The sequence below is a fragment of the Rhizopus microsporus genome, assembly GCF_002708625.1.
Source record: "Rhizopus microsporus ATCC 52813 unplaced genomic scaffold scaffold_2, whole genome shotgun sequence".
In the NCBI taxonomy this organism is placed as follows: domain Eukaryota; kingdom Fungi; phylum Mucoromycota; class Mucoromycetes; order Mucorales; family Rhizopodaceae; genus Rhizopus; species Rhizopus microsporus.
In genome coordinates, this window is record NW_019671917.1 from 1,754,610 (window position 1) to 1,778,513 (window position 23,904).

At 36.7% G+C, this 23,904-nt stretch overlaps 14 protein-coding genes across 14 annotated transcripts; 8 read left to right on the plus strand and 6 right to left on the minus strand.

The window, feature by feature from the left end:
* Nucleotides 1–48: 48 nt before the first annotated feature.
* Nucleotides 49–714, minus strand: RHIMIDRAFT_198271 (uncharacterized protein; the record flags this gene model as incomplete). Its single annotated transcript, XM_023606270.1, has 1 exon — nt 49–714. A coding segment is annotated over one exon (666 nt), but the record flags the coding sequence as incomplete, so codon positions are not given.
* Nucleotides 715–1,053: 339 nt separating this feature from the next.
* Nucleotides 1,054–2,345, plus strand: RHIMIDRAFT_63793 (uncharacterized protein). Its single transcript, XM_023615502.1, has 5 exons — nt 1,054–1,336; nt 1,388–1,588; nt 1,671–1,718; nt 1,789–1,940; nt 1,993–2,345. Exons 1-5 carry the CDS (start codon nt 1,207–1,209, stop codon nt 2,239–2,241), a joined length of 780 nt encoding a protein of 259 aa, XP_023470291.1. The 5' UTR covers nt 1,054–1,206; the 3' UTR covers nt 2,242–2,345.
* RHIMIDRAFT_63749 (uncharacterized protein) lies at nt 2,086–3,779 on the plus strand. Its single transcript, XM_023615501.1, has 4 exons — nt 2,086–2,349; nt 2,397–2,757; nt 2,812–2,925; nt 2,980–3,779. The coding sequence occupies exons 1-4, from the start codon at nt 2,312–2,314 to the stop codon at nt 3,766–3,768; spliced, it is 1,302 nt and encodes a 433-aa protein (XP_023470292.1). The 5' UTR covers nt 2,086–2,311; the 3' UTR covers nt 3,769–3,779.
* An 816-nt stretch (nt 3,780–4,595) lies between these two features.
* RHIMIDRAFT_198249 (kinesin-domain-containing protein) lies at nt 4,596–6,015 on the minus strand (the record flags this gene model as incomplete). The annotated part of the gene is made up of 6 exons (XM_023606268.1): nt 4,596–4,721; nt 4,772–4,880; nt 4,935–5,402; nt 5,449–5,519; nt 5,572–5,656; nt 5,699–6,015. The coding sequence occupies 6 exons, from the start codon at nt 6,013–6,015 to the stop codon at nt 4,596–4,598; spliced, it is 1,176 nt and encodes a 391-aa protein (XP_023470293.1).
* Nucleotides 6,016–7,107: 1,092 nt separating this feature from the next.
* Nucleotides 7,108–9,275, plus strand: RHIMIDRAFT_223071 (srp54-like protein). Its single transcript, XM_023607473.1, has 8 exons — nt 7,108–7,196; nt 7,251–7,403; nt 7,458–7,862; nt 7,916–8,064; nt 8,126–8,316; nt 8,364–8,431; nt 8,486–8,597; nt 8,651–9,275. Exons 1-8 carry the CDS (start codon nt 7,119–7,121, stop codon nt 9,010–9,012), a joined length of 1,518 nt encoding a protein of 505 aa, XP_023470294.1. The 5' UTR covers nt 7,108–7,118; the 3' UTR covers nt 9,013–9,275.
* A 367-nt stretch (nt 9,276–9,642) lies between these two features.
* RHIMIDRAFT_234186 (uncharacterized protein) lies at nt 9,643–10,370 on the plus strand (the record flags this gene model as incomplete). Its single annotated transcript, XM_023608113.1, has 5 exons — nt 9,643–9,721; nt 9,771–9,828; nt 9,882–10,030; nt 10,096–10,167; nt 10,213–10,370. 5 exons carry the CDS (start codon nt 9,643–9,645, stop codon nt 10,368–10,370), a joined length of 516 nt encoding a protein of 171 aa, XP_023470295.1.
* A 525-nt stretch (nt 10,371–10,895) lies between these two features.
* RHIMIDRAFT_197073 (Rho GTPase activation protein) lies at nt 10,896–13,618 on the plus strand (the record flags this gene model as incomplete). Its single annotated transcript, XM_023606168.1, has 7 exons — nt 10,896–11,085; nt 11,146–11,279; nt 11,335–11,583; nt 11,646–12,233; nt 12,294–12,684; nt 12,742–13,460; nt 13,517–13,618. 7 exons carry the CDS (start codon nt 10,896–10,898, stop codon nt 13,616–13,618), a joined length of 2,373 nt encoding a protein of 790 aa, XP_023470296.1.
* A 190-nt stretch (nt 13,619–13,808) lies between these two features.
* Nucleotides 13,809–15,511, minus strand: RHIMIDRAFT_234188 (cysteine proteinase; the record flags this gene model as incomplete). The annotated part of the gene is made up of 7 exons (XM_023608114.1): nt 13,809–13,835; nt 13,889–14,094; nt 14,143–14,541; nt 14,592–14,798; nt 14,851–15,079; nt 15,129–15,185; nt 15,230–15,511. 7 exons carry the CDS (start codon nt 15,509–15,511, stop codon nt 13,809–13,811), a joined length of 1,407 nt encoding a protein of 468 aa, XP_023470297.1.
* Nucleotides 15,512–16,186: 675 nt separating this feature from the next.
* Nucleotides 16,187–16,465, plus strand: RHIMIDRAFT_192643 (winged helix DNA-binding domain-containing protein; the record flags this gene model as incomplete). The annotated part of the gene is made up of 2 exons (XM_023605976.1): nt 16,187–16,309; nt 16,364–16,465. Coding segments are annotated over 2 exons (225 nt in total), but the record flags the coding sequence as incomplete, so codon positions are not given.
* A 501-nt stretch (nt 16,466–16,966) lies between these two features.
* On the minus strand, nt 16,967–18,624 carry RHIMIDRAFT_234190 (monosaccharide transporter; the record flags this gene model as incomplete). Its single annotated transcript, XM_023608115.1, has 3 exons — nt 16,967–18,011; nt 18,088–18,366; nt 18,419–18,624. 3 exons carry the CDS (start codon nt 18,622–18,624, stop codon nt 16,967–16,969), a joined length of 1,530 nt encoding a protein of 509 aa, XP_023470299.1.
* A 50-nt stretch (nt 18,625–18,674) lies between these two features.
* On the minus strand, nt 18,675–20,519 carry RHIMIDRAFT_266462 (uncharacterized protein). Its single transcript, XM_023611908.1, has 4 exons — nt 20,482–20,519; nt 20,085–20,430; nt 18,907–20,031; nt 18,675–18,856 (listed from the first exon to the last, which is right to left on the minus strand). Exons 2-4 carry the CDS (start codon nt 20,355–20,357, stop codon nt 18,746–18,748), a joined length of 1,509 nt encoding a protein of 502 aa, XP_023470300.1. The 5' UTR covers nt 20,358–20,430; nt 20,482–20,519; the 3' UTR covers nt 18,675–18,745.
* Nucleotides 20,520–20,951: 432 nt separating this feature from the next.
* RHIMIDRAFT_289362 (ankyrin) lies at nt 20,952–22,073 on the plus strand (the record flags this gene model as incomplete). The annotated part of the gene is made up of 3 exons (XM_023613635.1): nt 20,952–20,964; nt 21,018–21,057; nt 21,109–22,073. Exon 3 carries the CDS (start codon nt 21,132–21,134, stop codon nt 22,071–22,073), a length of 942 nt encoding a protein of 313 aa, XP_023470301.1. The 5' UTR covers nt 20,952–20,964; nt 21,018–21,057; nt 21,109–21,131.
* Nucleotides 22,074–22,134: 61 nt separating this feature from the next.
* RHIMIDRAFT_266464 (uncharacterized protein) lies at nt 22,135–22,873 on the plus strand. Its single transcript, XM_023611909.1, has one exon. The coding sequence runs from the start codon at nt 22,182–22,184 to the stop codon at nt 22,650–22,652; it is 471 nt and encodes a 156-aa protein (XP_023470302.1). The 5' UTR covers nt 22,135–22,181; the 3' UTR covers nt 22,653–22,873.
* A 264-nt stretch (nt 22,874–23,137) lies between these two features.
* On the minus strand, nt 23,138–23,607 carry RHIMIDRAFT_63892 (uncharacterized protein). Its single transcript, XM_023615503.1, has one exon. It carries the CDS (start codon nt 23,427–23,429, stop codon nt 23,181–23,183), a length of 249 nt encoding a protein of 82 aa, XP_023470303.1. The 5' UTR covers nt 23,430–23,607; the 3' UTR covers nt 23,138–23,180.
* Nucleotides 23,608–23,904: the final 297 nt, after the last annotated feature.

Below are 23,904 nucleotides of genomic sequence, written 5' to 3' on the forward strand. Positions count from 1 at the left end.
AGTTTATTAGCTAAGCCTGCTCTTTTCTAATCCATAGAGCGAGAGATATTAGTTGACATATATATGATATATATATATATATATATATATATCTACCTCCATTCTGTCCTTCAGGCTCATCTTATTAAATACACTTCCCAATTGAATATCGTCTACCAATGCCAAATAAACCTCTTTTACCCTAACATAGTCTGTATCTTCATGCTCTGCAGACATGGCAACTGCAGTTAATAAATATTCAGCAATATGTTCCATGACAGTTGTGACATAAATAGCAACGATAGGAGAAATGATAATTGTATTCTGACTTGATCTCTTTTGTATTGATTTTTGTACATAGAGCTGATCTTCTTTATCAGCCAAAGTGCAGTATTCAAAGCATTTCTCTCTTAGCAATCGAATAGCTTCATCCACTGGAAATTTATCTTTTTCAATCTTTCGCATACGTTCATACAATTCATAGTCAATAGATTCAGTTTCTGTAAATGTTTTGACTTCTAATTCGGCTTCAACAATAGCATTTTTACCGAGTGTGGACGGTAACAAGTTGAACACGGTTGATTTTATCTCTGACAGGTCCAACGAAAGTGAACATCCAACCAAGAGTACAATGAATTCATCCAAAAATTGATTGATAGCTTGTAAGGCATCTGTCGAAACCCGAAAAGGTCCAATCTCTGAGATGATGGCATTAGCTGCCCTTTGACAAATGTAGTGCTCATCTTGTATGTAAGGGTTATTATTTATATTTATGCATATGTCTAACTTTATATAATTTTACCTAATGCCATTTATTATTATTGTTGCTATTATTATTTACTATTATAATTATTATATTGTATATAAAGGAGGGTAAAGGGGTGGGGATAAGACTTAAAGGGTGAATTAATGAGAGAAACACGAGGGGAGGAGACCTGTATTAATGAATTCGCCGTTTAAATAAAGTAACACAGTAACTTATATGTATTGATCAATTTACTGCAGACTTTCCTCCCCCCCCCACTTCCCACCTCTCCTTTCCTCCCCCGCACTTTCCTTCTCCTCTCAAGACAATTCAGAAATACTTTAAAGGGGAGGGGGGGAAGATGTGGTACATGGCAGATAAATTGCATATTTTAAACCTCATCACGTGATCCATGTGACGATATCGACTCCTCTTTTGTTTTGGTTTCTTTTTTTTTTCTTTTTTTCCTTTTATCAATCAATATGCAGCATAAAATACAAAAGACAGCATTTCAAACACATGAGCAAACAGAAAAACTGCGTGATTTATTACAAGCAACAGCTATCGAAACTATTTTACTTGATGCTTGTGCAAGGAAATCACCTCAAGAAGGTATATAGAATAAAAGCATGTATTGACAGTTTTTTTTAATCATTTAAACAGTTCAAGACATTCTAGAAGCTTTACCACAATTAAACCCAGATACCATTAGAGATAACAATTTGAGAACGCCTTTGCATTTAGCTTGTAGTCGAAAGGATGATCCTAAGGCTGCGACAGAGATAGCACAGTTATTGATACGTGCTGGATCAGATGTAAATAATGGAGTAGGAGATATAGATGGACTACAACCTATGCATATGGGTAAATAAATACATATTGACATTGTATATGTAATTATCAATGGATAATAATGGTATATATGCGTATATGTATATATATATAGCGGTATTAGCATGTAATCCTCAATGTGTCTTGATGTTGTTACATGAAGGTTGGTATGTTTAACACGTCTAAACTACGCACTCAAAAAAAAGAGTTTCTTATCTATTTATTATGTATAGGAGCCAATATACCAGCATCAGATCCATTTCGTCTGACACCACTACTATTGGCAAAACTAAAGATGGATAATTTGTTACAACATAGGAGATCAACTGATAATAAAGAATGGGTCTCTGAATGTGCAAAGCAAGAATACACCGATTTACTGTCGGCAAGTAAACTTTCATTGTTGTTTGATGGCTCATGGACTCATTTTATTATAGATCACTCAAGTGTTAGTGACTCACTTGGCAAACAAACATTCATCATTTGCTTCTTCTCTTATAGAACCTCGTAACCATGGAATATCGGATAGTCTACTTTTATCAGAAAAGAATGACCTGAACGAAACCATTGCGGCTATTACTGATAAACTAGCCTTGATTGACGTCTCAGAGACAACGAACCTTCAAGAATCAGTAAATGGTTTAATAGAAAAAGTAAAGCAACTGAGCATTCAGTCTTATGTTTGATCCTTCCCCAAGGAAAAAAGGAAAACACAAGTAATAAATTTCCCTTTTTTTTGCCTTTTTTATTTACTAAATGACAAAGTCGTTTTCTGTGTTATCGCTTAACTGTTGGTAAAACTTAAAGGCAAAATATAGTAAAATAAACTCATTTTCAAAAGGGGTCTTTATATTGTATCAAAGCAACGTCAATTAAGACTACGTGCCATTGCTCATGCTATAGATGAAGGAGATTATGACGTGATTGCATTACAAGAAGTGTGGATGTTGCAAGATTATGAATACATAAAACAGACTGTGTCTCCCAAGATCAAATATGCAGAGTATTTCTACAGTGGCGCGCTTGGTAGTGGGCTAGCCATATTCTCACGCTATCCGATCCTTTCTTCCACTTTTACAAGATTTGCTTTGGCTGGTAGACCATTGCGTGTATTGGAAGGTGATTACTATGTCGGAAAGGGCTGTGCTTCTGTTTGTGTGAGAGTACCAGAGATAGGTCTAGTTGATGTCTACACTACACATGTATGTAAATATGTATGTCATATTCAATCACATGTTTGATTATTTTTGTGATAGTTACAAGCAGCATATGGCGATAAAGATGATTATGAGGCCCAACGGATAACTGAATGCTGGCAGATTGCAAATGCAGTGAGAGCCTCCGTAGCTCAAAACCGACATGTTATCCTGGTAAAAACAAGATATATCTATATACTATCACAATCATTACTTATATGAAAACAGACTGGCGACTTCAACAGTATACCATCCAGTCTTTGTTACAAGATTATCAAACTACACGGTTTAATGACAGATTCATGGATGCAGCTGCATGAAGACACCTTAAAGGATGCACAGGTTCGGTTTGAGAGACATGAATTGAGTGCTTCCGAATGTATTCAGCATTTTGGTATCACTTGTGATTCGCCCCTGAATACATGGACAAAGCGTGTGTTGAAACAACATCCTTTTGCAAAAGACATTGGAGATAGGCTAGATTATATATTTTATAGTGCATCGTCTCACTTGCAGTGCATACAATCAAAGGTGGTCATGGAAGGATATATACCCAACACTCAATGGAGTTTCTCTGACCATTTTGCTGTACACTCGCTATTCACTATCAACAATACCAACCAGGATCATAGTCCTTTCAATACTGGTCAAGGTCATACCTTACCTAATTATACTTGTCTCATGCCATCTACCTTTCATGACATTTTGGATGTCATACAGTTTGATATCACAAGATCAGCACGGTCCTCTAAAAGACTACTTGTCTTTCTTGGATTCTGTCTTATTGCTGTCTTAGCACTCTTTATAGTTCAAGTGGTCTTATCGAGTACATATTCAACAACAGATAGAGCGAACTTTATCATAAGCTCGATCATTATATATCTGTTCATCTTTTTGTTTTCAATAGTTGGAACTATTGCACTTATCGTTGGCTTCGTATTTGGAAAGACAGAACAGAGGTCCCTCATGCAGTACGCAAGAGATATTTCAAATTGTTTGAGACATGTAGAAACATAATAAACCTCTTTATTTTTTCAGTTCATGCATCTAATTCAGTTTTTATCTTTTCTTGAATGATTTCCATACATGACATACTTCTTGCTAATAACTCGTTCAAATCATTCAAATAGTTTTCATATTCCTGTTTAGTGTACTCGTCTTCGTCCACTTCATCCATATCTGTTGTATTGATGGCTAGTGATAATTTCGCAATCACCTTCTTTTCTTCTTTCAAACAATTTTCCAAATCTTTAATCTGTGCTCTATGGAATTTGATAAATCGTCGTACCCTTTCAACATCTATCCTCAGGCTACTGCTATTAGCATTATTATTGTTCATTGCATCTTTATGTTCCTCTAGCGCATCTGGAAAGTGCATGCTTTTATCCTCTTGCATGAAGTCCAACGGCTTGGAGTCAAATGGATCTGTTAATCTGGACAGAAACAATTCAGCAGGTGGTGACTCCAACCGCTTCATAAACTGCTCCTGTCGTTCCTCTCTTAGGCTGTAAAATCGATTATTTGTAGGCGTATTTAGAGCATTCGTAGTAACCTCGACTGGAAAATCAACATCAAATAAATTTTCAACCTTATCTTCTTCGTCTATGACACATGAGTTTGTAACGCTTTGAGATTCTTCTAATGCATCATCATAGTCTTCTTCCATTGCATCTTCAAATGTTATAGTAGTAGACTCTTCTTCGGCCACTTCAACTGTGCTATTTTCATTTTTAACATGGCTGTTGATATTGCTATAGAAATCAGGCGCTAAGCGTGGATCAGACTCTCCTTTGAATTGTTTTACTCTACATGATGGAAAATTAGTACATATCTCTTTGTATTTTTTATATACACACATACCTATCTGCATAGCGTAATGTATTAAGGGTATGTTCTGCATTAGAGCTATTGGGGGATATGGTGGCAATCATACAGGTTCTTGCATTCCCAATAAAACAATCACGCAAAACCTAAATAATGGGTCAGCTTTATATTTACTCTGAAAAAACTCCTTTTTTACCTGTGTTAATTTACTCCCTCTAAACGGTGTATGCTTTTTGTCTTGGTCCAAAGCACGAATACACTCTTTGAGCGCCAATAAACTCTTGTTTATCTCTGCTCCTTCAAGCCTATATTTATTTTCTTTATCAACAACGATAATATATGAAAAATATTTCTCTTACCTTGTTTTAGGATTTGCATCGCCTCTGTCAACACCCCTTTCACTTCCAGCCAAATCAATGAATGTCAGTTTACCATAGGCTTCTGCAGATCTGTGCTGAGCTCTCAAAATGATCTGAAGTACGGCGTGCGATCTTGACGATTTGTTATTGACACCTGTTCTTCCTGTTGTTCTCCCTTGATTACCGTATTCAAACACTCCCATTAGATCTTCCTTGTTCTTTATCGGATATTCTTTGAGTCCAGCAATGACAACATTGTTATTACCATCGTCTCGTGCTGCTAGTTTATTTCTATTGTTCAACAGATCGTACAGCTGCCCTTGATAAATTTCATAAAAGCCGACGCTTGCTGACAGATGTGAATGATTGGGTTGATTGAGCATTCGAAATATGTCTTGTGCTGCGAGTACGTAAAGTCCATCATTGCTATCCAACATTGTGTATGTCTTTCCTGATCCTGTTTGTCCACTGTATGTGTGTGAGTATCAGATTGAATAGAGATGAAAATACTTACAATGCAAAACATGTGCCATTACCACCTGCAAAGATATATTCAATTAACGGTTGAGCTGTTCTTGCATAAATCTATACAGATAATCAATAAAAAAAATCATCACTTCATGTACAAATGGTTTACCTCTTGGTTCGTCACATGACTGTCAAACGCTTCATCAAACGTGAATGAATGAGTCTCAACAAAACGGCTAAGATCGATACGATTTCTACTTGAGGTTAGCATCATAAAGTATACTTTATTGACTTACTTTTCAGCATGAAGTTCTACTGTACGAGAGCCAACAATGGATGCAATATCAGTCTCATTGGATGCTGTCTCTCTTTTGTTCAATGGCCTTTTTCTTACGCATACACGAATACGTTGCTGCAGTTCATTCATAGGTATTATGTTGAGTGGTGCTTTTGGTTTTGAAATGACTGATGGTTCTGTGCCAAGATATGATGTATCATTTGTATCAAGATCGGACACATGCTGCTGCTTACGTTTCTGACTATAAGGTACGCCATAGGTGTCCAGTAAACGTGTTGTTGGTCGCTCTGTTAGTCTAAGTCGTTTTTCGCCCATGTCATCTGTTGGTTTTGTCTTTGGCTTTGTTGGAGATGTATATACAGTTTTCTTTTGTTGAGTATTGGGATTGCTGCTAGTTGTTGTCGCTGTCGTTGCCGCTGTCATTGTCGTTGTCGTTGTTGTTGTACGTTGTAGATCGTGATTAGATGTACGCAAGACGGTAGACAACCTACGTTCCTTGGCAACGTATTTGGGTGGTGACCGTGGTAACTGCGGGGTTACTGTCAACCGTCGAGCAGGTCTTTCTTCTGGTGTCTTAACTACTGATAATGGTCGTTTCTTTGGTACATGTTCTGTTGTTATTTGTCTTTGGGTATAATAGCCTGACTGTAATCTTTCCTTCATGCTCTGTGACAGTCTCAGGATCTTGTTCTTATCTTCTGTTTTTTCGACTCCTAATCTAGGAAAGTCACTTGAAGAGATCTTTTTTTTTGTTAACAACTGTCTATCAATTCTCTTTCTTAGTGTTCAACATTTTACCTTTGCTAATGCATTAGGATCAATTATTCCTAGATTAAACATTCTTTCATGGTTTGTTAGTATAAAAAATATAAAGTTATTTCTTAATCCATTGATTACCTTAGATAATGCTATTAAAATATCGAAAAAGAAAAAGGTGTTAATTACAGTGAATGTTACAAAAAGATAGACAACAACCTCCTCCAAATCGAATTCTTTTAAAATGTCAAGCAGCAGAATTGCGCCCATATATGTTGATTATTATTTACAATGGCAACAAAAACGAAAAAGAAAGCCACTTCTTTTGCTCCTAAAAATTGTAACGCGTTCACAAAAAAACACCTGTCGGAGCTCAAACCATCCTTGGTAGATTTCCTTAAAAGTGTTTTTTAGTCTGTCAGCCTAGGAAAAAACGGTTTATTATAAGTATGAGCCTTTGTAGATTAATACTATGGTAATTTTTAAGTCATTTTTAGACTAACAGACTAGAAAGTACTTTTTCTAAAAAGAAAATCTACCAGTTCAGGCAAGTATTACTGTCCTTTTTGGTCTTACGTCGGCCTTTTTATTTACTCAAGCCAATAAAATTCGTTCAACAAAAAATCCAGCAATTGCTGCTTTTTTCTTTATAATATATTAAAATGGTTTTAGCAGACTTGGGTCGTAAGATCAACTCGGCCCTTACAGAGTTTACCAAAGCACCTGTTGTCGATGAAAAGGTAATTTATTCTATTTATTTCTTTGGAGAGGGGACTAATGTGTGTTTGCTTTAGGTGTTGGATTCCTTAATCAAAGAAATTTGTGCTGCATTACTTGCTTCCGATGTGAATGTAATGCTTGTGCAAAAGCTTCGTGCAAATATAAAAAAGAATGTTAACCTTGATGAACTTGCCAGCAGTACAAATAAGCGACGACTGATTGAAAAGGTATTTATATAGAAACAACTCGGCTTGAATTCAGTATTGAGCCGTATTCAATAGGCTGTTATGGATGAACTATACCAACTTGTCGATCCACAAGTCGAGCCTTATAAACCCGTGAAACGCAAAAGCAATATATTTATGATGGTCGGTCTTCAAGGTGCGGGTAAAACGACAACATGTACAAAGATCGCAGCATTCTATCAGCGTAAAGGTTGGAAAGTTGCCCTTGTGTGTGCTGATACATTCCGTGCTGGTGCATTTGATCAGTTGAAACAAAATGCGACAAAGGCAAAGATCCCATACTATGGTAGCTATACCGAGACTGACCCAGTGACTATTGCTACTGAGGGTGTAGAAAAGTTCAAGGCAGAAAAATTCGAAATTATCATTGTCGATACCTCAGGAAGACACAAACAAGAGGCCGAATTGTTTGAAGAAATGAAGCAGATTTCTGCTGCAGTGGTATGTGAGGCGGAAGAAGAGATGTGTATGCGATATTGACTTTCTTTTTGTAGAAACCAGATACGACGATCTTTGTCATGGATGGTACCATTGGTCAAGCTGCTGAATCACAAGCTAAAGCATTCAAGGAAGCTGCGGGTTTTGGTTCAATCATTATCACCAAGATGGACGGCCACGCAAAGGGTGGTGGTGCCATTTCTGCGTAAGTATAGTAATTGATGAGAATGTGATGGAGGTACTCATGCCTATATTTATGTTTACAGAGTTGCTGCAACGAAAAGTCCCATTATCTTCCTTGGTGTGGGTGAACATCTTCAGGATATGGATCGTTTTGAGCCTAAATCATTTATAAGAAAGGTGCTTGGTGTACAAGATATGCGTGATGTCATTGAACATGTGCAGGATACTATCAACTTGAATGACAATAAAAAGCTTATGAAGAATATAGAAAAAGGTAAGAGCTTTCTCTTCGTTGATGTACATACGCTAAAACAAATATAGGACAATATTCACTTCGCGACATGTATGAACAATTTCAACAAATAGCAAAGATGGGGCCTCTTTCAAAGGTAATAAGAAAAATCAATTCTTATTTAATCAATATAAACTGAAGAATTAATTAGATCATGGGCGCCATACCCGGTATGCCTACTGAAATGTTAGCAGGAGCAGATCAGGAAGGAGGCAAGAGAATCAAGCGTATGATGTGTATTATGGATAGTATGACAGACGAAGGTAAAAAAAAAAAAAAAAATAACCCATAAGTTTCTCTAAAAATAGTTCAATAGAACTTGATGGTGATGATAAACCCTTCAAGGATATGAAGAGAGTGGTTAGAGTAGCTCGTGGATCGGGTACAACTGTGTGTGAAGTTCAAGAAATCCTGTTTCAATACACAAAGTTTGCAGAGATGGTAAAATCGATTGGAGGCAAAAATGGATTAATGCAGAATATGCAAAATATGAATATGGATCCAAGAAAGATGAATTCGATTGCGGAAATGGCCAAATCCTTTGGCTTAAACGCAAATCAAAAAGACTTGTTAAATGCTGCAAAACAGATGGGAAATATGTTTGGTGGTGGTCGTGGCCGTGGAGGAGGAGGAGGCATGCCAAATATGGCAGATTTGATGAAGGCAATGAAATTTTAATAAAACTATCACCCATTAGATGTAGAATGTCTTATTCTTTCAAAAATATGATGTGTAATTGATCAAGGGAAAACTGCGAGTTCTCTTATATTTAAAACAGCAGCTATATGGCTATAATTTTTGTATAGCTCTATTGTTGCTCTTACTGCAATTCTGATGTTGTCTGCAGATAGTTTTGAGAACTTGAAGCATATCCAGGCTTATACTGTTTGTAGTTCTGGATGAAAGGTTTGTTGTTGATACTATTGTTCGGATATTAGCAGGCTTGATTCCTACTACTCATGTTTGGTTTCATTTTGCTACCACTGACAGAGCAGCTCTGCTCCGCTCTAGTGTAGTGTTTTATCTCTTCCGAGTTTAGTGAAACATTGGAAGTATCACTCATATAGTTGATTTACGCTGCTCCGCTTAGAAAAGGCATCAAGAAGAAAAGAAGAGGTTTATAAAGTAGAAACCCATCAATGATTGTTTAGGATCGACATGAAACCATTTTACTTTTGTACCAATATTTCAAAAAGTGCACGGATAATTTCCGAAAACTGTAAGAAACACCAAATACAAGTTGTGTATTTGCTTAAGATTGAAATTCTTCTTTTTTTTTTCTCTCTCTCTTGAATTCTGTTTTTAACCATGAGAGCTCTCTTGTTATTTAGTAGTTTGATAAGTGGATCTTTAGCACTTATTAGAGACACTGGCGAAGAATGCATAGGTAACATCAATTTTTATGCAGTTATCAATATCTAATCCCTATATAATAGTGGTTACGCCCATCGGTAACACAGTTGTAAAAGCTGGAGAAAAAATGAAAATACAGTGGTACATATAGCAAGTCAACATATAATCACCATACTCATATATACAACAATTAGGTCTCATTCGCATATAGAAGCGTTTGAAAATATCTATCTGACCCAAACGGATGGTGCTCAGAAGTCAGTTATTATCGCATCTAATGTACGAACAGATCAAAGAAAGATCACTGTCGATCTCCCCAGGACACTTCTTCCTTCTAATGCATGTAAAAGATTGGCCAAACTGAGTTTATAAACTAAACTAAGCTCAAAACACGTTTTATTGCTGTAGATCGTTTGACATTAGGTGAGCCACCTCATCACTGTACTGTAGGAAAATTGCGAATCGTAGCAGCAACACCAGGTATGTTTCTTGTTTTATAAGATGAAAATGATCCTTATAATATAGTAATGGGTGATCCAAACAATTCTGAAAACGTTACGACAATGCCTGGAGTTTATCCTAAAGAGGAAGATGGGGCAAGACAGCTAACGAACCATGATGCTATCTTGTTGACTGGTTTATTGGGTATTGTCTATATAGTTTTACAATTCCATTTGATGTGAAATAAACCGTGTGAATCCTTACGATGACATAATCAAAAAAAAAAAAAAGAGAGAGAGAAAGAAACAATAAAGAATTAAAAAAAAAGGGGGAGAGGACTTGATTTCTTTATTTTTGTTAAAAGAACAAACTCGTTTTTGGTACGTTTGATTGTTGAATAGAACCAAAGGAGTTTCAAATTAACTGCTTTTAGTAAGTTCTTGTATCACCAAGCTCTTTACTGTTGTCCTTTTCTGTTTTTTTTATCTGTTTAGAACAAGATCATATCCTTTTGTTTAAATATAATAAAATTATAAACAAAAGGGAGGTATTATAAAAATAAAGTTAAAAGGAGATTTTCTTAATAATTTCCCTTTTTCCTAGTGTCCAAAGCATTTGTGCTACTTTGGCTTTTTTATCCCAAAATATCAAGTTCACGTTTTTTATTATTTCTACTGTTTTCTTTCCTTTTTCTTTTCTCATAAACACATAAAAAAAAAACATTATAAAAAGAGAAAAAAGAAAGGATGACAGACCGTAAGAGTGGTATGGTCCAAGCCTATGGATATCCAACAACACCCAACAACCAGATAGTGTCAAGAGCAGTAGCCGCTGCTGCTGCCAATAGTCATCACTCAGGTAGAGGAAAATCAAGAAACTCAAAGAGATATTCGGTTTCAGCCTTTTATTCTATGGCTGCTGAACAGGATAATGAAGTAGAGGATGAACTGGCTCAAGGTTTGTTGTATTTGATTGTTTTCAGGCAACCGTTTTATTTATTAGTTTTTTTATTTGCAGCACAACGAAGTCTCAGAGAATTAAAGTCGAAAATATCTGCACAATCAAAAAAGAACTTTGTACTGGAGAGAGATGTAAGATATCTTGATTCACGTATTGCACTGCTTATTCAGAATCGCATTGCATTGGATGAGGTAATATAAGGAAGAAACTTGTTATATCTTGTGTTCTCACCCAAGTATAAAATAGCAAAGTGAAATGGCTTCACATCTTGAAGAACATGGATTAGGTGAAAGTGATTGCTTTCCTGACGATCGTAAAATGCAGCAATATGGAAACTTTTTCTTTATTCTTCAAAGTGAACCTAGGCATATCGCTACTCTCTGCAGACTTGTTAGTCTATCAGAGATTGACACACTGTTACAAACAGTCATGTTTACACTCTACGGAAATCAATATGAGAGTAGAGAAGAACATTTACTGCTCACCATGTTTCAGGTAAAATATCCTATTTTATATACATGACGAGAGAGAGTAAAAACTAAACTTTCAAAGTAAAGAATGTACTCGCAGCACAATTTGAGACATCGACCGAATTTGGTTCTTTATTAAGAGCAAATACACCAGTCTCCCGAATGATGACAACCTATACCAGAAGAGGACCAGGCCAATCTTATTTGAAATCAACTCTATCTAAAAAGATATCAGATTTAGTATCTCATCAAGACTTGGATCTTGAGATTAATCCAATCAAAGTTTATGATCAAATGATTATCCAGATTGAAAAAGAACAAGGTTGTTTACCGGCAGATTTACCCAAGAGTGTCACTCCCGAAGTAGCCGCTAGCAATCAAGATGTACAACGCATCATTCAACCCCGTTTGGAAAAATTAATAGAAATTGCTGAAGGGTTTCTTGATATTATACTCTCATCTACTGCTCAAGTGCCTTATGGCATTCGATGGATTTGTAAACAGATTCGTTCACTCACCAGAAGAAAGAGCCCCCATGCGTCAGAAAATTCGGTTTGCTCCATGATTGGCGGATTTTTTTTTCTTCGGTTTATCAATCCTGCCATTGTAACGCCAAGAGCCTATATGTTACTAGACACAGTACCTGGAAATGCACCTAGAAGAACACTCACCTTGGTAAATACAGTAATAAACAATGATTTGCATATATATATATACTGATTTTTCCCTTCATAGGTTGCAAAGATGCTTCAAAATTTAGCGAATAGACCATCTTATGCCAAAGAATCATACATGCTTCCGACCAATCCATTCGTAGAGAGAAACAAGCAAAGAATAAACAAATTCTTGAATGAGTTGTGTGAAGTAGGAGACTTTTACGAAACATTGGAAATGGATCAATATATGGCACTATCCAAGAGAGATATCGTCATCAGTATCACATTGAATGAAATGTACAATACACATGCACTTGTTGAACGACATTTGGATGTTATTGCACCAAAAGAAAAGGATCATTTACGTATCCTGATGACGGAACTTGCACCAGCACCAGCACAGGTGTCACGAAAAGAAAACAAGACGATTGATTTACCCTTATTTAGCCGTTGGGAAGTTCCCATTCAAGGTAAACAAAAAAAAAAAAAAATAGAGAAGAGGCTTCATTAAAGGGTGTTTCCAATAGACCTTACAACGGCACTCATGTCTGAAAATAATATCACACAAAACGATATCCTTTACATGGAGACAAAAGCCATCTATGTTCAACTTATTCGATCTCTTCCTCATTTGGCATCAGGGCCACTTGATTTGGACTATATTGCTGAAGTAGCAGCGACAACAAAAGATGCTCAACTGGTTAGAAAGGGAATAAAAGTAAAGGACATGCTAAAAGAATTAGAAGACGCTGGCGTCATCGACCATAAAGATCACTATAAACTACTTGTAGAAGAAATCACACAGGAATTGACTCATCTTGGAAATCTAAAAGAAAAAGTGTTGCAGGAAATCGAATCGCTTGATGGCGTATACAAGACAATACTCGATCATAACAATTACTTGAGAAGTCAACTGGAGAGCTACAAGGCATATCTGCAGAATGTACGAATTCAGAGTGGAGGAGATAAGAGTTCAAAAGTGGGTATAGGTGTAGAGGTCGAAGGTGGACATAAACCCAAAAAGACACACAAGGGTTCAGCAAAGGGTCCATGCAAGTTCTCTCACAATCATCTCGAAAAGGACGGCGTCATCACAGAAAGCACCGTGCCTGAAAACAGAAGAGCCAACATCTTCTTTTCTATATCGTCTCCTTTGCCGGGAACTTTTATCATTGCAATGCATTTCAAAGGAAGAGAAAAGCCAATTCTTGAAATGGATTTAAAGCTGGACGATTTGCTAGAAAAGGTAAGCTTGTTGTATAAATGTTTTACAATCTTTTTTTCTCAAACTTTTTTATAAAGCAACAAGACAATGTTGAGTTACTCGATCTTGAATATGTTCGCTTAAATGTTAGCAAGACTTTGAGTCTATTAAACAAGAACTTTGTCAATAGAAACAAGTAAATCTTTCAACTACAAAAACAAAAACATATGTGTGTGTGCAAAAGGAATCCAATATTACTATTACCAGCTTAATTACCCTCGTCGCTCTCTAATAAACCCCGTCGCTCTCTAATAAACCCTAATCCCATCCTTTTTTGCTCTTGGACACACATAATATTAATCATTCTTTTTATTAAAAGTAATTTGATTATTATTCTCTTTTTTTCCTTTCCCAAATCTAAGCAAAAGAGTTAGCAATCTCTTCCATACATATTTCAGTTCATTCTTTACCTGAATGTAGCTTTCAGACATGAAGATCATTTGAGGCATCATCTCTTCTACAATCAAATCCTGTATCTGATACCACTGCTCTGTGCCACGATGGCGCACATGTACTTTGTATGAACCCTTTCCTGACTCTGGTCCTCCCTCATGAGATATATTTGCCAATAGATCATAATGAGTTCCCAATGTTTCTTTTTCAGGATCATTCGAGACTATACATCACATCAGTTTTGTTACTTCATACTATCGTTTTTACTTACAGTTGGACATGTCCAGGTGCTTGATTGGAAAGTTAACAATCGTTGGATTCTTTTCGTTTGTCCAATTGTTCTTTGTAAATCGTTTGATATGAAGAATAAGATACTGTGGTAATCGCGTAATGCTGTATCGCTTCAATTCGTTTGACACCTCTTGTACTCTTTTACCATCGAATTTGCTTAGAATGGTCGTCAGAGGTACTTGAGGCACGATGTCTCGTTCACGCTCATCCTGATACAAGGGTACGGGTGGTAAATCTAAAGCGAGGAATAGAAAAGGTGATTCTTGCACTTTGATTGGCTTTCTTGGGTCAAAGTTACTGAGAGCATCCTTTTCAGTAGCTATCCCAGGTTCCTGTGATTCAACCTTGACCTCTCCTTGAAAGTATTTGTAGATGATACCTGTGTACCGTTGAGACTTTAGTGTTTCTATAGGTGGATCTCTAACTTACTGCTATTCCTTTTCTTTGTTCCACCAAGGTCCTTATGAAGCGTGTTCAAGAACCAAGATAGAAAATCAATCGCATTACTTTGTTCGGTTAACTTGAATCGTTTTCGACTTGCATTGGATATTTCTTGTACAAGTTCGTGTGGACTCACTTGCCCTTTGAATGCTCTAGGGTTCCATATCTTTCGAACCAATGTACTAAATCTACAAACTATACAAAATAATTAAATCGACTGTTTCCTTTCCCTCTGTCTGTCTATTACCAAGTTGAGAGGATCCCTTTGATTCAAAGTCTTGCAAGATAAAGTAATCGCGAATAGGGGGAATATGCGCTAATGCTTGTATGATGACATTCACATAGTCATTTGCCTTGATGTTGTTTAACCCCACAAACCCAGGTATGTATTTTTTATTATTGAGATCATACGCAGTCTTTAGGGTATTGTCTAATTCTGCCACTTGTTCTTTTGTTAATATAGGATTCAGTACATACTATCCCAGCGTCAGTTGTGAGTCAATTATATATAGATGTTTAGTTTACCTTGATATCATTTAATGAAGGATCATCTACTTCATAGCCATCGGGCAAAACATAGACCTTTCAAAGTGTTACCAAGGTGCATAATTAATAATAACAATTACCTTGAGCGTAGTTAGATTGATAAACACATGATGGTCTTTATCAATACTATGAAAGTAGGCGTGTGAAGCCTTTCCTCTTCCTTGATAGTATTTACCACACGTCAAGCAAGCATAAACATTAAGATGAGAAAGGGAGACAGAGCAAACCTTTTCAAAATCAAAATCAAGCATGTGTCGATCAATAGTTTCCAAGTATAGATCAGTCGTCTCCTTATCTTTCTTGTTGCCATTACTCTTGGGTGGTGATTCAAGACGTGCTCGTTTTGATTGTGGTTCTTCCATTATTTTTTTTTTTTTTATAAAGAAAAGAGAGGAAAAAGAAGTCGCGGTTTGAACTTGTTCTTTTTCCTATTTTTTTTTTTGATGTTGACAGCTAGTAGTAGTACTAGTGCTAATGATAGTACTAGTACTACTAATAATAGTGATGCTAGTACTACTGTTAGTAATGGTCATAATAGCAATGAACAGGCATATGCTAAGCTCGAAGGAGATAACTTTTGTTACTACATTCGAAACTTTCAAGTAACTTTGGGAAGAACGACAAAAGTGCCAGATCGTGTTGACATTCCTTTAGGGAATGCTAAATCAGTATCAAGACAACATGCTCAGCTATTCTACAACTTTACAACACAGCAATTTGAGATGACTGTATTTGGTAAGAATGGTGTCTTTGTCAATGAGAGATTTATAGAGAAAGGTATTACAGTTCCTCTAGAGCACCGGTAAAATAAATAAAGCAAAACCAAAAAGAATATAGCGCTGATACTTTTCATTAGTGCCAAAATACAAATAGGTGAAGTCTCTTTTCAGTTTTTATTACCTGAAGTAGACTCTATCAAAAAGAGACCATTAGAGATAGAAAGTAAATGCATATCGACTGCACCTCAACAGTTGGAAAAGCCATCTATTTACCATGTTTCCAATCAAAAAGATGCCAACACAAAGCTGCCACTTTCTTATGCTGCCTTGATCACTCAGGCCATTCACTCAACTGAGGATAAAAAGATGACCTTGGAAGGGATATACAATTATGCTACAACAACCTACCCTTATTACAGACAAACGCAGAAAGAATGGCAGGTATTTTAAAAGGTTTCGCTTTCTGTATACACAAAATACCAAGACATATTATAGAGCTCTATTCGTCACCAGCTTTCCTCGAATAAGACGTTTGTTAAACTGCCAAAGAAGGCTACTGAGCCAGGCAAAGGTGTCTATTGGACAACTGTGGATTTGCTAACAGATAAGGAAAATAGAGAAGTAACAGAAAACGTTGTTTCACGGAAACGGATAAAGCTTGAAGTATCAAACAGTAGTAGTAGCAACAATGATGATGATAATAAAATCAGTAGCACCGACTTCAATAGCAACAATAATAACAATAATAATGATAACAAAGAAAGTGAATCGAATGAAAATAACGAAAAGGCGGAACCCAAATCTGCGGAAGATGTGAGTTTGATTGGACTAGATGCGACGCCTGAAACAGCCGATAAAGTGCAAGCAGAGCTACAAAACACCATCCGCCAGCACCTTTTGGATCCTGAGCACTATCCTTTGCCACCTGCACTAGCTCGCTTATTACCGCAGGCCATTGCTCAGCTGCCGCCTCATTTAGCAAATCAACTTTCTTCTACCTTGATATCCTGTACATTAAAACTTCAATCTTCGCCTTCATCATCTTCTTGACATATGTATATTATAAAAAGTTTATTTAAAAGAATAAAATTATTATTTTTACTTTCTATGCTTTTCATACGACTTTACAATATCTTCTAATGACTTTCCTTTTGTTTCGGGCAAGAAAAACAAGGTAAATAAGAACGACAGGGCAGCAAAGACGGCAAAGATGACAAAGGAATAGCCAGCAATATGTGCAAAGACGACAGGGAAGCACTGTCCAATCAAGAAATTAACTGACCAATTGACACATGTGCCCATCGATCCTACTGAGGAGGAGGCATATGTAGGTGTCAGCTCGGAGGTCATCATCCAAGGAATAGGACCAATACCAATAGCAAATGATGCGACATATAAAAACACAGAGACGACGAGAAGAGAAGGAATGGTGTAGACGTATCCTATGACCAATAGGGTACAAAAGATACATGCACCTGCATTGGCAGCAAGGAGAAGCGGACGACGACCCATACGGTCGACCAAGACAACGGCTGCGATAGTAATCACAAAGTTAACAACAGTGGCAATGATTGTCATGTACTTGGAGACTTCTTGATCAAATGCCAAAGTGAATATCTTGGTAGAGTAATACATGACGGCATTAATGCCCACAAGCTGCTGGAAGGCGTGAAGGCAGACGATGGTTAGGGAGATACGACGGATGACAGGATCCATAAAGATCTGGACAACATTCATGGCTTCAGGGGGTTGTGAGGTAGCTATAGTCGTTTGGGTATCCACAAGTTTGGCAGGCGTTGTTCCATCTGTTACTTCAACGCTATCATACTCTGTCTTTTCAATGGTTAGATCAAGCTCTTGAATCATAGATTGAGCAGTAGCCATGCCAAAGTGTCCTTCGAGCATACTATAAAATTCGACATCAATCGATGCATTACTTCTTAGCTTCTGTAACGTTTGTTTAGCTTCCTTTATACGATTGATAGAAATAAGGTAACGAGGAGACTCTACACAAGTGTTCATAAGAAAGAACTGAATGATGGCAGGTATAGCAACAATCACATAACTAAGACGCCAAAGTGGTACGTTGGCTAAAAAAAGTCCAACAATAGTCGAGAGTAAAATGCCAATCACAATGAAAAATCTAGAAGAGACAAAAAAAAAAGTGCGCGTGTCAATCGACACATTTGGAATGTTTCTTTTTTTTTTTGTAGCCTTACTGGTTGCATGTCCCCATTGCACCACGCATAGGTATGGTTGCTATTTCCCCAATATAAATTGGAATTGTTAACGAGCCAATTCCACAGGAAATACCACAGAGAATACGTCCGATGATAAACATGAAGGGAGAAATAGCGCATGAGATCAGAATGCCACCAATGATAAAACCAAGGTTATTTAGAATGATGGTCTTTTTTCGACCTAGCCTTGTTTGTATCGTGCCACCGGATAAACCGCCAATGAGCCCACCTATGCAAAACGAAGCGACGGCAAATCCCCTTTGCTATAAATGAGTTCAAATGCAAATAATATAGATGCACGCACAATTACCATAAAGCGTCATCCATTGGTAAACAATCAGGAAAGAACCGAGAGTAAGCATAGTGGGATCCATTGATGCAGTGATGTGTCACTTCTCCTGGCACATTGGGCGACCCGATAACCCAGCCGTTACTGAAGGCGCCAAGACAGGAAACCAAGACACAGTAAAGCATATAGGGCGGGAATTTTATATGAGTAGAATCCATTTCAGACATGATTTATTGATATAACAGATAATATAAAAAAAGAAAAAAGAAAAAAAAAAGGGTTGATGTTTATATAAATCCTCCTAGAAAATTGAATATAGTTTTGTTGGAAATTTTAATATGAAAAGAATTAAGACAATTGTGGATCAAAATGAGATGTGGTGATACTTTCTCTTCTATTGGATAAAGTGTTCATGATTGAAAAATTGTTATTGTTGTTGCTGTTGCTTTGACGTACGCCCTATTGTGATTGAGTTATGTGCATTCATGTGTATGAGAATAAATTTTTACCAATGGATTTTTACTAAAAGACAAGCGTATTCCACCTTTGACAGAGTTGCTAAGCGGGTTTCCATGGAGATCTTGTAATGCTTGCGCTGCATAGATGGCATCTTCGAATTCGACAAAACACATGGGTCCATTCGACTTGTTCTTAAACGATAGACGCTTATATCCCGCACATTTTGAAAACATGGACTTGAGTTCATCTTCATTGGCATTCGGAGGTAAGTTACCGACATAAAGTGTATTACAGGGAGGATTTTGATCTGCTGGATTTGTGCTTCCTACGAGCATACCACCCAAGCTACGATAACTATGATTTGGTGATAAAATACCTGGAGGGGGTGGCGGGGAAGGAGAATGAGGAGCAGGTGAGATGGATTTAGGAGGAGTCGAATTAGAAGTATGAACAAATGGAGGAAACCTTGAAAAGTGATGTGGAGGATCATGATGATTCATTAAACCAGTTGAAACAGTTGACATTGGTCTAAGCGGAGGAGAAAGAATATGATGAGGATAATGTTGTTGCTGTGGTTGAGAGGATGGAATTATATGTGGATGAAATGATCTATCATTGCTATTATCATGAGGTGTTGATTTGGATAGGTAATCAAATTCTAATTCTTTGCCATTGTGGAATCTATTAGCAGCTACAGCAGATAATCTACTCTGAAATCTACTATTGTTGCTAGATAAAGATGGACGGATAAATAAATCCATTGATCTAGCATCTACTGACTGTGAACGTGAAATAAAGTTTTCTACGGGTGGTGGTGAGCCAACAAAGGCAAGATCGGAATAAAAGTCGGAGTAAGATTCGTTTGTCATGGAAGAAGGAGTTGTGATAGGTGACATCAAGTCTTTTGGGACGGATGACGGTGGGACAGAATAAAATGCTTCATAAGCCGTATTAAATCGATTAGGTGTTGGTTGTTGAATCTTTTGAAGCTCTTCCTGCTCCATTGTATGCTGCTCTTGTTGTTGTTCAGTTATATTTAGTTTTTTCGTGTGAAGATTTTTCTTTGCCATTTCAGCTTTTAATGTATTCCCTTTTTCAGGATCTATTTTACGTCCATTCAATACATCCTTCGCCTCAATAGCTTCTTTGCGTGTCCTAAACTTTGCGAATCCAATCTACACAAGAATACATAAGCACACACGTATGCAGTAAGAATATAACTATTTACTATTTGCTTCTTTATGTTGTTCGCCAAATCATCATCTCCATCTTTTAACGATGGTACTTTAAGCATAGCGGCTTCAAACCCAGAGGAAAACATAAACATATTTTGGAATTCACGCTCTTGCATATCCTCTGGGAATCCTACTACAAATATAGTAGAAATTTCTTCTCTTGTAGGTGAAACAAGCTGTTCTCCGTCACTACCGTTCATTAATCCATTCTTGTTACTATAAAATGAGGTATTTAAAGGAGTAAGAGGAAGCGGCATTTGGCTCATTTTTCTTTATGAAAAAAAAAAAGGTATTAGAGTTGCAAGAGAGAAGAAAGGGGAGAGAGGGGGGTTAAATAAACTAGCTGGCTTTATTAATATTGTTTATATTTTGCATCATTTCTTAACTTACCTCCTCACAAACGCTCACGCACTCTCAAATACGCACACAAAAAAAAGAAAGAAAAAAAAAAAAAAAGAAAGAGAAAGGGAGAGAAAGGTTCAGGCTCTTGGTACCAAAAAAAGATTAAATCGTACTTTGAAATAAACACGAGGGGAAAGACTTGTAAGAAATTGTGAATGCACGTGACCTTTCATAGTATTGGTTTGTATAAAGTTTCCTTTTAATGTTGAAAGAATGCTTCATATTAAGAATATATTTAAGAATATGCCCACAGCAGTAAAAAAGAAGAAGAGGAGAAAAGGGGAAAGAGGAGAAGGGGAAATAAATCGGATGTTGATAAGAAGGGGTAAAGTAGTAAATGCGCGCGCGAAAAGAGCTTACGGAATGAAAGTAGTTTTGAAAAAAAAAAAAAGAGTATAAATACTAGGAAATAGTTTAGAATCAATTTTTATGATTATTATGACTCAATCAGTTTCCATGCTTAATTTTACAGTAAGAACTTTTCATAATATTTTTATAATGTGAGAAAGTAACCAATCTAAAAGGATTCTTGCTTTATCGAAATTGACTTGTCAAGCAAAGAAGGTAGACACTAATAGTATTGTCTCTTTAAACTTATCATTTTTTCTCTCATAGCTATTTCAAAATATCAGGAGCAAATGTCTATAGATATCGATACATCACCTTCCGTCTCAATATGGAAAGCAGCAGAGACAGGCGACATAGAAGCTCTTGAATACTTTTTACTACACAATACTGAGCTACTCAACATGCGTGATCCAAACACAGAATGTACACTTCTTCACCTCTTAGTTTCCAATGTACCCGACCCTATACGACCACTAGAGCTCCTACTGAAACATGGAGTAGACGTTACAGCTCAAAACATTTATAATGTCCAAGCGATTCATGCTGTCTTTCTGAACTGTTCTTGTCCACTCGAAGCTGTCCGATTGCTTTTATCATATGATGCAAACCCCAATGCGCGAGATGGCGATGGATGGACACCGCTTCATTATGCAGCAAGGTTCTGTCAGTTGCCTGAACCAGTCTTAAAACTATTAATTGATGCAGGTGCAGACGTAAATGCCATAGATGTCAACCAAAAATCGGCCTTATTCAGTCTTTTGGCTAATGGAGATCACAGCCAGACACTTGATTGGCTCATTCACACCGCAAGGGCAAACTTAAAAATAAAAGGAGATTTTGTGGACAGCTTGACACGTAGGACAAGACAAGGCACGTTGATACTGCAAGCAGCCAAATATGGAAGATTCTCCTGTTTACAGCTCCTAGTCAACTCAGAGACGGCAATGCAGAGTCTGCAGTCTGTTTTGACCAGAGAAGAACTGGATGACGCCATTGGCATCATAAGAATGCAGCTGTTGAAACTGTCAACAAGAGAACAAATAGAGAAACTAGGATCAATGATTATTTTATTGGAAGAACTGACTCAGAAATTATCCAAGAAAAAGAATAAATCAAAACATCATTCGGTCATTAAGAGAAGGCCTAACCTTTTGAGGAGGATAGTAGCTGCTGCGGTTACCAGGACAACAACAACAACAACAACAGCAGGTGTTAATGGGAAAAAAATATAAGCGCAACGAATGACATTTAAATTAGTATGAATTCATGCAATAAAAAAATTTTATTTTATTTTTTCTTCTTTTTTCTCTTTTTTTTTTCTTTAATAAATAATAATAAACATGGCAGGTACAACACATACATCAAGCATATTCGAAGATGGTCGAAGAAGGAGTAGTTGCTGTAACTTTTGTCAGATAGAAAACACACAATTTAATCCCTTTGATGACAATAACAGTAATCATGGACCATTAGCAACTCCTCCTCTAAATAGCGTATATTTGGATGATGTACAACCGTTCTCACAGATATACATTTTAAATTTGTTTATGGCACCTGACATGAAAAGATACCTGATAGAAACCCCACTGTCTGATGATATATATCAGCTTCCTGTACACCTTCAGAGGCTAGTACTCGAAGCAAGAATGGAATTAAAAATGGTGAAAGAGAACGGTGCCTATCAAAGATTAGAACGAGTAAGAGATTTTGTAAGAAGTGTAGCAGGTCCAGAGGATACGGCTGCTATGATTCAAGTAGTAAATCACCTTGTTTACGATGATGATGAATTGTCGACAATATTGGGTCAATAAACTGTCATTCAATATTCCCCCTGTATTTTTAGTGGTTCTTCCGTATTTTTCACTGCCGCTTTTGTCTCAGATCATAAAAAATACGGGAATCTCTTTTAACAACCACGTATTGCACAGGTCACAAGTTGTGTTTCCGCTAAATCTTTTTTTTTTGGAATATTCCCTAAGCAGCTTAGAAAAAAAACACTCAAAACCATTTGGGAAAAAAAATGTTTTTTTAAAGAGCAAACACTTGGTGCACTCACAAATGCACTCAAAAATAGGCTAATAATACTATGGGCGGTTCCTTGGGGGGCTAACTGTAACATTGCTTTACAATTTCACGCTACCAAAGTCTCTGCTTAACCTAAGACTGTCCAGTTCGTTCTGATACAAAATGTAAATGTATCATAATTACACGTGTTCTTGCATCTTTGTTTATTAAACTGACAACATAAAGTTAGAATAAAAAAAATAACAATATTTCTTTTTTATCTCTTTCTCCTTGAAAAGAGACAAACCAATTTGGTGACTTTATAAAAGCCATGCTTAGTTTGACACTGCAAATTGAAAAGCTTTGTTATGCGACATCATAGGTAGTGGATAGAGGTATTGGTTTATTTTTGAGTGCACCAAGTGCTTGCCTTTTTTTATTGTATTTTGTTTGAAAAAATCATTAAGTACGTTCTTATAACAGCCTGAAAGTTCTGCGCTTAAAGCAGAAGTAGCCTTGCCTAAAAAGATTAGATGTGCTAACAGTAAAAACACTTTTAACATCATCGGTAACAACAATAACATTGGAGATATCCAACTTGGTGATACTATAGTGCATCCGAAAGTAGCAGCATGAATACAAAGCGCAAGGCTAATGATGACTCTGAAGAGATGGCAAAAACGAAGAAGCCTTATCAATCTGAATTTGTAGGAAATACTGAAGAAATCAACTCCATTTTGGTAAACTGGAACAAGTTCCTTGAAAAAAAAAAAAAACTTTCACCCCTATAGTCTAAAGTACCACTGTGTCATTGGTTATGGAAAAACTGTTTCATCTAGACCTTCTTTGAATAAAGAGCTTTATGATTAACATGTCAGCCAGCATGAGGAAAAGGAATATCCACTTCCAGAAGTGTGCATAGCATACATTAATAACGTCATGAATCAACATGATTTGAAAAAATATAGAAAAGCAATTAGAAAAGTACCAGAAGCAGAAAGTGAAGATGGAGATACCTTTTTGCTTGTTGAAAGTATATTTCAAGCCATATACAATTTC

Coding starts and splice junctions, on each gene's coding strand:
- RHIMIDRAFT_63793 (XM_023615502.1), top strand. CDS start 1,207: ATGCAGCATAAAATACAAAAGACAGCATTTCAAACACATGAGCAAACA. Junction 1,719..1,788: donor CTTGATGTTGTTACATGAAG/GTTGGTATGTTT, acceptor TATTATGTATAG/GAGCCAATATACCAGCATCA. Junction 1,941..1,992: donor AATACACCGATTTACTGTCG/GCAAGTAAACTT, acceptor ATTTTATTATAG/ATCACTCAAGTGTTAGTGAC.
- RHIMIDRAFT_63749 (XM_023615501.1), top strand. CDS start 2,312: ATGACAAAGTCGTTTTCTGTGTTATCGCTTAACTGTTG. Junction 2,350..2,396: donor GTGTTATCGCTTAACTGTTG/GTAAAACTTAAA, acceptor CATTTTCAAAAG/GGGTCTTTATATTGTATCAA. Junction 2,926..2,979: donor AAAACCGACATGTTATCCTG/GTAAAAACAAGA, acceptor ATATGAAAACAG/ACTGGCGACTTCAACAGTAT.
- RHIMIDRAFT_223071 (XM_023607473.1), top strand. CDS start 7,119: ATGGTTTTAGCAGACTTGGGTCGTAAGATCAACTCGGCCCTTACAGAG. Junction 7,197..7,250: donor CACCTGTTGTCGATGAAAAG/GTAATTTATTCT, acceptor TGTTTGCTTTAG/GTGTTGGATTCCTTAATCAA. Junction 8,432..8,485: donor AGATGGGGCCTCTTTCAAAG/GTAATAAGAAAA, acceptor AGAATTAATTAG/ATCATGGGCGCCATACCCGG.
- RHIMIDRAFT_266462 (XM_023611908.1), bottom strand. CDS start 20,357: ATGAGCCAAATGCCGCTTCCTCTTACTCCTTTAAATACCTCATTTTAT. Junction 20,032..20,084: donor ACAACATAAAGAAGCAAATA/GTAAATAGTTAT, acceptor ATTCTTGTGTAG/ATTGGATTCGCAAAGTTTAG. Junction 18,857..18,906: donor CTTTTAGTAAAAATCCATTG/GTAAAAATTTAT, acceptor CAATCACAATAG/GGCGTACGTCAAAGCAACAG.
- RHIMIDRAFT_266464 (XM_023611909.1), top strand. CDS start 22,182: ATGGCAGGTACAACACATACATCAAGCATATTCGAAGATGGTCGAAGA.
- RHIMIDRAFT_63892 (XM_023615503.1), bottom strand. CDS start 23,429: ATGTTATTGTTGTTACCGATGATGTTAAAAGTGTTTTTACTGTTAGCA.